At 35.1% G+C, this 13,747-nt stretch overlaps 1 protein-coding gene across 1 annotated transcript in view; it reads left to right on the top strand.

Annotated features, from left to right (window-relative positions):
* Window positions 1-13,747, top strand: part of SAMHD1 (SAM and HD domain containing deoxynucleoside triphosphate triphosphohydrolase 1) — a 56,819-nt gene that overhangs the window by 38,045 nt on the left and 5,027 nt on the right. The window contains exons 11-15 of the mRNA XM_051979261.1: window positions 1,272-1,387; window positions 3,698-3,837; window positions 7,158-7,253; window positions 7,988-8,092; window positions 8,619-8,756. Coding sequence (XP_051835221.1) covers window positions 1,272-1,387; window positions 3,698-3,837; window positions 7,158-7,253; window positions 7,988-8,092; window positions 8,619-8,756 — 595 coding nt within the window. The remainder of the gene's footprint in view (window positions 1-1,271; window positions 1,388-3,697; window positions 3,838-7,157; window positions 7,254-7,987; window positions 8,093-8,618; window positions 8,757-13,747) is intronic.

Genomic DNA, 13,747 nt, shown 5'->3' with positions numbered 1-13,747 from the left:
GCTTCCTGGGATTTAATATATGGATTTGGAAGGTTGACAGGGATGATAATTGTTTAATGTGGTAGAGGAATCTTTTTCCTTGGAAGTTTCTTTTAAAAAAGCAGTCATTTTGCACAATAACCCCTAGAAATTGGAGTAATTTACTGAAGACCTAAAACAAGGTTTTTTGGGGGGTGTTTTTTGGAATTTTTTTTTCCAATAACATGTGAAAAAAGAAACACTGCCATTTGTTGTTGTTATTTTTTTTTTTTTAATTTTAAGTTCTCAACAATTTTTAGGTGAAGAAATTGAAATCATTTCTAGTCATTTAAAAAAAAAAATGTCCTAAATCACATGCTGAATGAAGTAAAAAGAAACAGGAGACCATTGTACACAGTAACAGCAAGATTATACAATGATCAATTCTGATGGATGTGGTTTTTTTTTTTTTTCAATAATGAGACGATTCAAACCAGTTCCAGTGATTGTGTGATGAAGAAGAGACATCTGTACCCAGAGAGAAGACTGGGAATTGAGTGTGAATCACAACATAGCATTCTTACTTCTTTTGTTGTTGTTTGTTTACTTTTTGTTTTCTTTCTCTTTTTTCCCTTTATGATTTGACTTTTCTTTTGCCACATGATAAATGTGGCAATATATATAGAAGAATTGTACATGTTCAATATATATTGGATTACTTGCTATCTAGGTGAGGAGTTTTGGAAGAAGGGAGAGAGAAAAATTTGGAATACAAGGATTCACAAGCATAAATGTTGATAACTAATTTTTTTTGGGGGGAAGCTTTATATAGATATAGATATAGATATATAGACCTATATATCTATATCTATCTATATCTATATCTATATATAATTTTAAGTTCCAAATGTTCTCTCTCCTTCCCTTCACTCCCCCTTAATTGAGAAAACAATTTGATGTGATTTATACATGTGAATGCCTTCAAAACATATTTCCATATTAATCATGATGTGAAAGAAAAAAGACAAAAACAAAAGGAAAATGAAGTTTTTAAAAAGTATGCTTTAATCTTCATTTAGATGAAAGAGTTCTTTTTATTGATGCTTTCATGTCTCATTCATTTCCAATTTTATCTTTGCCCCCATCCAATGAGCCTTCTCTTGTAAGATTTAAAAGAAAATTCGGTAAAACCAGCTCACAAATTAGCTGTATATGATAATATCATGGCATCTGTATACAATTCCATACCCATAGTTCCCCACCCAGAAGTGAGAGATGCACTTTAACAGATTATGTAAATTAATTCTCAACAGGATTACAGATGCTTTCCTTAAAGCAGATCCCCATATAGAAGTAGAAGGTAGTGGAGGGAAAAAGTACACACTTTCTACAGCAATTGATGATATGGAAGCCTATGCAAAACTTACAGGTAAGATCTAAAATGAATTTAATTCAACCCAGATACAATATAGGCAATTAGTTTTCATCTTAGAAATTGGTTATACTTAGAAAAATTGTTAATTTTTTTCCCCAGATTCAAAAAGTGATATGCTATATAAACAATATTATAAGTGGTAATTAAATTCCATATCAACAGTAAAAGCCCATCAAATTCATTAATGTGTTTGGTCAAAAAATAATGGTCAAAATGGTCAAAAAAAAATTCAGTCCTTTAGAAGATATGATTTAATGAGGATGATGGCTAAATGGCACAGTAAATAGAGCTGGCCTTGAAGTAAGAAACTTGAGTTCAAATCCTGGTTCAGATATTTACTAGCCCTGTGATGAGTCATTTAACTTAAATCTGCCTCAGTTTCCTCATCTATAAAATGGGTATAATAATAACACTGATCTCCAAGGGTTATTGTGAAAGTCAAGTGAGATGAAATGCAAAGTGCTTTGTAAAGCTTTGGAGTGCTGTGTCCTTTTGTGTTTTCAGTAGACTATTTTGGCTACCAAAACCAAAAATTAGAATAAAAAAATGACCGCTTGGCAGCCAAGCCCATTGTTGCCTCTGTGGGCTTAGCTTAGCTAACAGTGGACACAGAGCGTGTTACCAGCACCCCCTCGGAAGCCCTTGCGGCCCTTCTTCCTTGGCCACTGCCACCGCTCTGGCACAGACCTTCATCCCCATGCCCAAGGACCTTCACGGGCTTTGAGTCTCCTCGTCCTGGTTCCTGTTCCTTTCATCCACTGAGGTGATTCTCCTAGAATGAGAGTCTGACCTTGTCTCTTCGCCTGCTCTCCCAGTCCCGCCCAGCTCACTTCCCAGGCTCCCTGTTGCTACCAGCAGCAAGTACCATGGTTTTTATGGCATCCCCAGCCCCCTTCCAGCCTTCTTGCACCTTACTCCCCACCTGTGTTCTTCAGCCCAGCGACACTGGCCTCCTGTTCCACGAACATGGCCTCTCTTCCCTGGACATCCCTGTTTCTGGAGCATTCTTCCTTCTTTGCCACTATCAACTTCCCTGCCTTTGAGTCTCAATTAAAATCCCACCTTCCCCAAATTCTTTATTCCAGTACTTTCCCTCCTACTTATTTCCTAATTTTTCCTGCATATAGCTTGCTTTTTATGTATTTCTTTGCTTGCTTTCTTCTGTTATATCATAAACTCCTTAAGGATGGAGACTGTCTTTTGCCTATTTATTTTCCAGTGCTTAGCACAGTGGCTGGTACACAGGAGGTACTTAATAAATGTTTATTGAATTGAATAATGTAGCACCTGCCAAGGATTGCACTAACAAGTCACAGCTTTCCAAACATAAGATCATTTCCATACCATTGGAAGACAGCTATAGTGGAGATCTAACCCCATACCCATTATTTATAACATTTTTCTGTAGAAACTGTGCTCCAAGTTCCAACCAGGGGAGCCAGGAACACATTTCCGTACACCAAAGCTGAAAGGGAAGAAGCATTGAGACCATAAGCTCCTCCCTGCTTCCAATATTCCCGCTAAAATCGAAGCCATGAAAAAAGAGATCCTGCTGCCAGGTGGAATTTCTCCCTGTTCTGGTAGATCTCTCTAAAGCAAACTAGAGGAAGCAAGATCCTCAGCTTGCATTCAGTTAGCATTAGTTTGCTTTAACCAGAAAGCTGCAGTTCAGTGTTCTTTCTTTACATTTTAAAAAGAAAAAAACATACGAGAAAAATGCATGCCATAGGGAACTGAAGAAACCTAATAGAAGGTCATTAGCAGAACTTTGCTTTCTTCTCACTTTGAGATGAGTATAAAGGAATACTAGGGGGAAAAAGTGGTAGCAATAGGTTCTCAGCCCAAAAAACCTTGGTCTGATGCATGAGAAATGTACCAGAGATAAAGAATGGAGAGTAGAAGGGTATTGGGTTTAGGTGAGAAAAAAAAATACCTGGGGCAATTTCTTGCTCTTAATACTGCAAGTTATTCTGGCTCTTTGAAGCTGAGGTGCCTCATCAGTAAAATGAGTATAATGATATTTTACACCTTAGCTTTTATAAGGAAAACACTTTGTAATACCAAAATCATATGTGAACAATAGGTACTACCATCACCAGATAACAGTTTGTACCAATATTTTGTCATTGCATGTTGGTGCTGATTGTAGATAAATTAAGGAAATTATATTTGAAGATCACTTCTTAAAATATAAGACTCCACAATTTTAAGGAATCCCTAATGCATTATTCCTACATATCTGGATGATGGTGGGGGAAGGCACTTTGGATAGTAGGATATGAATTGTTGTTTTGATTTTGGCAGATAACATTTTTCTGGAGATTTTGCAATCTCGTAATCCCAAATTGGCTGAGGCACGAGAGATTTTACTGAAAATTCAAAGTCGTAAACTATACAAATTTGTGGGTGAAACTCAGCCAACAGGGGAAGAGAAAATTAGAATGGTAAGTAGATACTTTGAAGTTCTTCAAATTGCTGATCCAAACTTTGATTTGAAATTTGACAATGTGGGCGAAAATGATTGGTTCTCCTAATGTAACTGTTCTCATCCCCAGTCTCCACGATCAAATAATATGTGATAAAAGAAAATCTTAAGTACATTAAATCAGATCTGGCTCTATTCTTTTGGACTATTTAGATGTTTGCATCTCATTCCGTCAACTGATGAACTCAGTTCTCTTTTATTAGATTGATTCTCCCTGCCTACTATAATAGTTAGAGACAGATTTTCTCAAAATTTGTTTTGCTGTTTATGCCATCAAAGCCCAGTCTAACCTATGTGTAGGTGTCAGAATTCACATATCACTGAATTAATTTTTCTCTGATATAAAGTTTTTTCCTTTATTGGTTAATTTGCATGCCCTTCTGTCTCTATTCTGTGACATTTTAGGTCCATCAAAAAATAAATTGAAGAAGAATCTGAATTCATAATACCATTTTCTCCCTTCTGAACTTGCTTTATAAATTAGGTCATGAAATACCAGTTTGAAAATATCCCCATATCTGTGTCATACCTGGCTTACACTGTTTTATATTAAGCAGTTGGTGAGATCTTAGTCTATTCAGCTCATGTCAAACTATTTATAAAACTGAGCTCCTCAAACTTCACTGCCATATTGATTTTTATCTGGCTACCTGAACCATCTGATCAGACGTTGAGTAGAATATTTCTTCTGTATTGGGAGTAATTGAGTAGATCCAAGTTAAATTAAATGTCATGTTGATGGAAGAATGATGAACAAAACTTTCAGGAGTTTGTAAGAGCTCCTGTAGCACTAGGATAAGCGAGGATCCTGAACTACAGGGGTCATGCTACCAGATGCCCAGAGATCCCCACACTTAGTTTTAAAAGATTTTAATCTACTGTCATATTTTTCTCACTGCATGGTCTCTAAACCCACATTTCATCAAGATACTTTTATTCCTACATTTGATAGGAAACTTCTCCCCCTTACCACTTTACCTATTATGTGGCAGAAAATGAACAATAACTGAAGAAAAAAATCTGAGCTATATGATTTATTAGCAAAAAAGTTGTAATAAATGGTAAGTGGACTTCTCAGTTCAAAAACCATGTAAATACATAGTGAGACAGAATGTTAGTTATTACAAATAAAGAATACTTTTAATTTTAATTTAATGAAAGAAAACAATTAACAAAATACAAGACTAGGTCATCTGATTTTTTACTGTAGGAAAGATCAGGTGCTCCCAGGTTGGGAGAGATAGAACAAATGGGTACAATTCCATGAAATCAGAAAAAGAGTGGGTATATGCAGTTAAAGGAACATGAAAACAATAACTGGTTGACTAATACAGGCGAATTTTCACATAAGGATTGCTTAAGATGTGTAATTATGAGAAAATTCCTTGTATCAGTATTCAATTCTGATTGAATTTCTGGTCATTGTAGCCTAGATCCTTAAAGTCTTTAAGCAACAGATAGATGTGGTCCAGCTTGCCATTCATTCAGGGCTAGGTTTAAACAATTGAATTAAGTTTGTGGGTTGTTGTTTTTTTTTTCTCCTTTCTCCCCTCCCCCCAATTCATATAATTGAATGAAGTATTCTCATAAGGCAGAAATTGGACTAGACCCATTTTGAGCCAGAGCCAGAATTGGGTCACAAGATAGAACCATTGGGGTTCACTCAATTCCCTCAATTATCTTTTTTTGGGGGAGGGAGGAGGCTAAGGCAATTGGGGTTAAGTGACTTGCCCAGGGTCACACAGCTAGGACATGTTACGAGTCTATTAAGCGTTAAGGTCAGATTTGAACTCGGTTCCTCCTGACTTCAGGGCTGGTACTCTATCCACTGCGCCACCTAGGTGCTCCTCAATTATCTATTTTTAAAAATATATTTGATGACTGTTTTTACATTAGTTATTTCTGAATATATACCCCACTCTTTCATAAATTGAACCCTTTCTTGTAACAAGGAAAAACAATTTAAAACAGCATAGTGTCTTCATTGCAATATTGTGCCTTCCTGCCTCTGCCAGGTGGGAGAATTAACCACATTTATCTTGTGTGGTGTCTTAGGACATCCTAAAATACTATGTTTAATTCATTTCTATAAACATTACCTGCCTTCTACATTAAGACATTGTGTCAGGCATTAGAATTAGAAATATTTTTCCATCTATTTAACATTTTACTTTTCCAAGTTACATGTAAAACAATTATTAACATTTGTTTTTAAAACTTAGAGTTCCAGATTCTCTCCCTTCCTCCTACTCCTCATTGAGAAGACACATGTGAAGTTATGCAAAACAGAAATTTTTTAGTAACATTATGTCCTCTAGGAGTTCATGGGATAGGTACCCTAATAAATTTTAGGGGCAAAAGAACCATACATAATGCTCTGAAACATTGAAGGGAGGAAAGATCAGGCTCAGTTTGGTCTGGGAATGGGGTGTGAGGAGCAATCAACTTTAGATGACTATGAGGAAGTACTGAGCCAAAAGAAGAGGTTTTTACAGAATGTTTTTATTGATTTTTTTCATATCACCTACTTTTTCCGCTGTGTCTCTTTTCCTACCCCGCCTTCCAGAGAAAGAAAAATTCAGCCAAACTACCAACAGATGGAAAAGTCTAACATTATGTGCTGGGTACCCTATTCATGATCAGCTTCCACCTCTGCAAAGGGGAGGTGGTGTATCATATCCCTTTTGGGCTTAACCTTTATCCTCATTTCATAGCTCTCAGTTTTAATTATTTTGATAATCTTTCCATTTACATTGCTGTTATTACAATTATTGTTCTTATTCTATTTATTTCATTTTGCATTCATTCATATAAGCCTTTTCTTTAAACCAAACATAAAACTTATTTATTTTTTGTTCTGAACTTTAACAAATAATATATTGGGAATTATGTATCACAATTTGTTTATTCATTCCCCCATTCAGTGAGAATCTACTTTGTCTCCATTTTTTGGCCAGTAAAAAGAAAAACTGGTCTATTTCTATTTATTTAGGGTCTTTTTAGCAAAAATATCTTGGGATGTGTGTCAAGTGATGGAATTTCTTTTTCAAAGGGTATGGATCTTTTAGTCTCTACTCTGTTTTCATAATTCCAAATTTCTTGGAAGCGTGGGATTTTAACATGACAGATAGAGGCAGGAGAAGTAATTGCAAACATTAGATGGAACATAGGGATGAGGATGTTCACATGATATGAGACCTGTGAGTAGTGTACTATAAACTATCTGTCATAGGTTAAGCTGTCTTCTGGATAATAAATTCAAAATTATTTCTTTCGTAGGAGGAATATGATCAACTTCCAAAAGATGTTGCTGCTTCCACACCAAAAGGTGTAGATCTAAAAGTTGAATTAAAAGCTGAAGATTTCATAGTTGATGTAAGTTGCTGGCACTATGATATCATTAACAAACATTTCTCCAAGCCATATGTGTAAGAGAGTTGCTGTAAGCTGCTTCCAATTGTCCTCCTGTTATATTTGGTCTATTAACAATGACATTTTTGTTGATTCTCACCTCCCATTTTATAAGGCTAGAATTTTATTCGTCCTGAAATGAAAGGGATGTAAATTTAGCTGCCTACACCAGGCAGTATATTTGGAGTGTGGATTGGGCTGGCTACGTTGTTTTGCTCTTTTAAATTTTAGGAGTTTATAATAATTGCCTTTATTTATGTGGACAAATTGATAATCATGTCTAGGACAGTATTTGATAAAATGTCCTTGGTCAGGAGAACAAACTCAATTATAACATTGTTCTTAAAGGAAAATCCAATTTGTTTTAAAACATACTTTCTGGGAAATCATGGAGTGAAGAGCAAGGACTATTTGTGTATTTCTCATCCCATAGCCAAAGGAAATGATGGAAGTTTGATGGGTACTCTACCAAATAATAGTGTCCACTGTGCTTCTAGGAACCTTTTGCTCAGACTTAAAGCAAAATAAAAGGAAACAAATTCCTTTGGGTTATTTTTAGCAGAGTATTTTCGTCTGCCTTGGTTAATTCTGTTGGTCTTAGTCATGATGATGGATGGTATTCCTTGGCTTGCCCTTCTAAGCTCAATAAGTGAAGTGATCTTGCTGTTCTGTAATTTTTTCTTTTATCTTCTGTTAAGGTTATCAACATGGATTATGGAATGCAAGAAAAAAATCCTATAGATCATGTTTATTTCTATTGCAAGAGTGACCGAAGTAAAGCAGTCTTGATTACAAAAAATCAGGTAAACATTCAAATTAGGTCAAAATAAATTTACTGTTGTGACATGTCGAATCTGTTCCCCTGTCTGTGACATTTTTAATGCAATTTGAAATAGTTGGTGTTTTTTTGGGGGGATGGGGGCTTGATAGAGATGTATTTTATTAGGAATTGTGGGACATAATGATTAGAACGGAAAATTATAGGGTAGGTGGGTTGTTTTTTTTTTTTAATACCTTCAGTGAGAGTATGTGAGGCAGCTAGGTGACTCAGTGGATAGAGTGCTGAGTGTGGAATTGGGAAAGCCTGAGTTCAAATCCAGCTTCAGGCTCTTACTCACTGTGTGACCCTGAGCAAGCAATTTAACTTTTGTTTCCCTTAATCCACTGCAAGGAAATATCAGCCTCTCCAGTATATTGATGGTCCACAGTGTCCATCGCACTTGATTGGCTGAGATAACATCCAAGTGGGAACATGATTGGTGGGGAGATTTAGTGTCTTACCTGCTTTGTGATTCAGGAAAGAAATGATAAGTTCTTTCTTTTGAAAAGGTTTCACAGCTTCTACCTGAAAAATTTGCTGAACAGCTTATCCGAGTGTACTGTAAGAAAACAGATAAGCAAAGTTTAGAGGCTGCCACGCAGTATTTTGTTCAGTGGTGCATAAACAAAAACTTCACCAAACCACAGGTAAGTCATTTATTACTCTTTTCTTAAATAATTTCCTTCTACACATCCAGAGAAAGAAGGGTTTTTTTTCCCTTATCTTCTCATTTCTTTGGAGTCTGACAAAACTGTATTTAAAATAATTTGATTATTTCAAATGTAAACAAAATGTCTTTTTTTGGTTTGTTTTTTAATGTTGAGACCCAGATACTTTAGTGAGGGTTTAACAAAAGTTCAGTAAGGGATGTTCCTGAAATTCTTCTCAGACTACTCTGGAATCACTTCCTTAATCCAGTTCCTGCCTTCAAGGGCATGCACTATATTATGCTGGATATATACAACATACAGCTAAAAGAGTATAATGGAGAAGTGATGAACTATTATCATCAATGATCCCATCTCTAAATCTCTTCACTTTTAGTTAATCTTCTGGGATAAAAATTGCTTCTGATTGGTAAGGATTTCCTTTCATTCTACCTTTTTTGATTTGACTTCTGCCCCACCAGTCTATGCTAACAAGAACCTAATCATCAAATCCTTTTCCTCCTTAATCACTCTGTCAATTTGACATTCAGTTCCTCATCTCCTGCTGGCAAACATGCCAAGAGTATCATAAAAGTAAAAACACATCTTATAAACCCTGTAATTTAAAACACTAAAATTATGGCCCTCTAACCCAACCCACACTCCGTCCTTTCAATAATCAAATTCATGCTCCCATGGATTCAACTGACATCTCTGTCTAGATGTTTCCCGTATCTACACAGTTAGCCTTTATCTCTTTTTTGAGTTTTAGTCCAAACTTTGTAACTGCCAGCTGGACATGTTCATTTGGATATGTCTCATAGGCATCTCAAGCTCAACACATGAAGAACAAAACTCATCTTTTCCCCTAAATTGTCCTCTGGTTCTAATTTCCCCATTTTGGTTAATTATATCATAATCTTTCTGTTTACATAATGTTGCATCTTAGGAGTCACTGAATTTGACCTTTTATTTTCACTCAGCTCATCCCAACCTGATGCTCAGTTCTGGCACACAGTAGGCACTAAATAAGTGCTTGTTGACTGACTAGCCAGTCCTTTCTACCAGATGCTTTCTCGAGCCCTTGCTTCAGAAATGCAACACTGATTTTCCTTTTGCCACTCTACACTCCCTTTTTCCTTTTTGTATTCCTCTCTTTTTTTTCCAAAGCCTTTAGGGTACATATTTCTCCAAGGTTTGCCTTTATTCATCTTCTCATCTAACAATCCTCCTTTACTTCTGTTGTTTCAGTTGCTAACTATGAGGATAATTCCCAGATTTGTTATCCTCAATCTTAAATCTTTACCTACCTGTTTTCCAATGCTTTACTCTCAGGATGTTCCAAATCAAGCTTTTTATCTCTTCTCCTAAATCTACTTATTTCTGGTTTCTCACTTGTCAGTGCCATCACTCTTCACCTTGTTCAGATGCCTGGAACATTGTCTTTCATTCTTCCCTTTCCTCCCTCTCATGTGTAGTTTAGTTCTGCTAAGTCTATAGCAGCATCTTCCTGATCTGGCCCCTCTTCTCTGTCTCCACTGCTGCTACCCTAGTACTGGGTACTTATTACTGTGCATCTTGTTTATTGAAGTAGCTTCCCACCAGGTCTTTCCATTTCCAATGAACCCACTCTCTGGTCTTGATCTGGTTGTGTGGTTGTACCATTTTTATTTTGTAGTTCAGTTCTTTTGTTGTTAGTTTTCTCTTCTTCTTGTCTCCTTCCTCCAGCCCCAATAATGGGCTTGTGGCAGAAAAACTCAAAACTCTTATAACAAAGATGCTTCAGTAAGCCACACATATTTTTCATGTTGGCCATATGCAAAAAGGTTCATTTCATTTTTCATCTTGAGTCAGTTATTCTTAGAAATAATAATAAGATTTTTTTCCCCCTCATAACTGGTTTTTTTTCCCATTGATTCCTTTCTTCATTGGTTTTGTTTATACCAAACCCCTTACTACCTGAGAGTTACAAGGAATCTTTGACTCACTATGCAGTTCCATAAATAAAGGATTAGTCCTTCTGTGGACTGAAAAATAATATCTCAAAATATACATTTTTTAAAAAATATTTTTCCCTTATTGATCAGAGAAATGCAAATTAAGATAACTCTGATGGACTACTACACACCTCAAATTGGCTAATATGACAGAATAAGATAATGATCAATGTTGAAGAGGATGTGGGGAAAATGGGACCTTACACTGCTTTTGCTAGGAATTTGGAAAAATTTTTATCTATAATAGGTGAATGTGTATACACACTTTATATAATATTCTACATAGTATAATATGACATAATATAATATAAATATAATAGTGGTTGAATTCCATAATTTTTCTCTAGCTAGACAAAAACCAACAACGTTATCTTTTCTTGTCATCTTAGCCAATCTGACAGGTGTGGAGTGGTATCTCAGAGTTGTCTTAATTTGCATTTCTCTGATCAATAATGATTTGGAGCACCTTTTCATATGAGTAAAAATAGTTTCAATTTCATCTTGTAAAGGCAATTTTTAACATTTTAAAAAATCATTTTTGAGCTCTAAATTCTCTACCTCCTTTCCCACTGCCCTCATTGAGAAGATAAGCAATTGGATAGAATTTATACATGTATAGATATGCAAAACATATCAGTATTAGTCATATTGTAAAGGAAAACAAAGGCTTTTCCCAAAAAATAAATAAAAGACTCAGGCAGCTCTTTCTTTAGAGGAGGGCTTCTTAAAACTTTTTCTAGTTGTGAACCCTTTTTGCCTGAAAAATTTTTGACCCTCCATATATCAGGATATAAAACAGGTATAATAATCAATTATTTTTCATCATAAGTCCTTCAGAATTATCTTGAATCACTGTATTGTTGAGAATAGCTGTCATTCACAGTTGATGATCTTAAAATATTGCTGTTACATGTATACTTTTCTGGTTCTGCTCACTTTACTTTGCATCAGTTCATGTAAGTCTTTCCAGGTTTTCTTTTACAATGTCCTCCTCATTGCTTCTTAAAGCACAAGTAGAATTCTGTCATAATAATATACTATAACTTATTCAGCTATTCCTCTATTAATGTGCTTCCCCCCAATTTCCGATTCTTTGCCACCAGAAAAGAGTTGCTATAAGCATTTTTGTAAATATATTTCCTTTTTTTTTTTTCTTGTTTTAATCTCTTTAGGATACAGAAGTAGTATCATTGCTGGTTCAAAGGGCATAGTTCCAAATTGCTCACTGGAAGTATTGAATTTTACAACTCTACCAGCAGTGCATTAGTGTTACAGTTTTTCCACAACCTCTCCAATGTTTGTCATTTTCTTTTCTGTCATTAGCTAATCTGATAGGTATGAGGAGATAACTCAGAACTGTTTAATTTACATTTCTCAAATTTGTGGTGAATTAGAAAACTTTTTCATATGATTATAGATAGCTTTGATTTCTTCATCTAAAAACTACCCATCATTTATTTATTATTATTTAACTGATCATTTATCACTTGGGAAATGACTCCTGTTCTTATAAATTTGACTTAGTTCTTTATATATTTGAGAAATTCAGCTTTTATCAAAAAAACTTGCTGTAAAAATTTTATACAGTTGTGGGTATTATATATACTCTATCCTATTTTTACCCCTCTTCATCTTTCTCTCCCTTCTTTCACCTTGTCCCTCCTCAAAAGTGTTTAGCTTCTGACTACCACCTCCTCCATTCTGTCTTTTTCTCTATTCCCCACCACCTCTTTTCCCTCCAACATTCCTATAGAGCAAGGTAGATTTCTATTCCCAAATTAATGTCTAACTTTTTGATCCAATTTGATTCAATTCCAATAAGGATAAAATTCAAATGCTGTTCTCTACCCTACTCCCTGCCCATCTTTTTCTCCATTGTAAAAATTCTTTTGTGCTTTTTTCTTATGATAATCTACTCCATTTTATCTCTCCCTTTCCTCTTTTCTCAGTGGATCCCTCTTTCTCATCTCTTAATTTTTAAAAAAACAACAACATTCCATCATAATCACCACACACTTGTATACCCTAACTGCCCTAATAATGAAAAACTTCTTAAGTATACAAGCATCAATATAAACACTTTAATCTTATTGAATCCCTTAAGATTTCTCTTTCCTATTTTATTTTTTTTATCCTTTTCTGCAATCTTGTATTTGAAAGTCATGTTTTCTATTAAACTCTGGTCTTATTTGAATAAATATTCCTCTTTTTCCCCCCTGAAGAATTATACTCAGTTTTACTGGGTAAGTGAATCTTGGTTGTAATCCTAGATCCTTTATCTTCTGGAGTACATTATTCCTAATTGTGACTCCATGTATTTAAATCTTTTAAGTTTCTTTCTGACTGTTTGTAGTATTTTCCCCTAAACTGGAACTTGGCTATAATATTGGCTTTGAAATTTTGGCTTTAACATTCCTGGAAGTTTTGCTTTTTTGAATTTCTTTGAGGAAGCGATTAGTAGATTCTTATTTTACCCTCTGATGCAAATATATCAGGGCACTCTTCCTTGATAATTTTTTGAAAGATGATGTGTTGGGTTTTGTTTTTTGTTTTTTAAGTTATGGTTTTCAGGTGATTCAATAATTTTTAAATTCTCTCTTAGTGTGTTTTCCAATCAATTGTTTTTTTGTGAGTTATTTCATGTTTTTTCTGTTTTTTCATTCTTTTGATTTTGTTTTTTTTTGTTTGTTTGTTTCTTGATGTCTCATGGAGCTCTACTTGCCCATTTCTAAATTTTTAAAAATTATTATCCTCAGTGAGCTTTTGTTTTCCATTTTCTATTTGGCCCTATTCTGTTTCTTTGATTTTTAAAAATCCTTTTTTGGACCCTTCCCAGGGGATTGTTTTTGGGCCTTTTAACCAATCCACTTTTTTTTGGGGGGGGGGCGGGGGGGAGTCTTTTGTGTGTAACACTTTTGACTTTGTTGTTCTGCATTTTTTGGTTCTTAAATTTTAACTTTGTGTTAAAGTTGGCTCTGCTCTCAAGGTATGCAG

The sequence above is a fragment of the Antechinus flavipes genome, chromosome 2 (assembly GCF_016432865.1).
Source record: "Antechinus flavipes isolate AdamAnt ecotype Samford, QLD, Australia chromosome 2, AdamAnt_v2, whole genome shotgun sequence".
NCBI classification, from domain to species: domain Eukaryota; kingdom Metazoa; phylum Chordata; class Mammalia; order Dasyuromorphia; family Dasyuridae; genus Antechinus; species Antechinus flavipes.
This window is presented reverse-complemented; position numbering and strand designations above follow the sequence as displayed.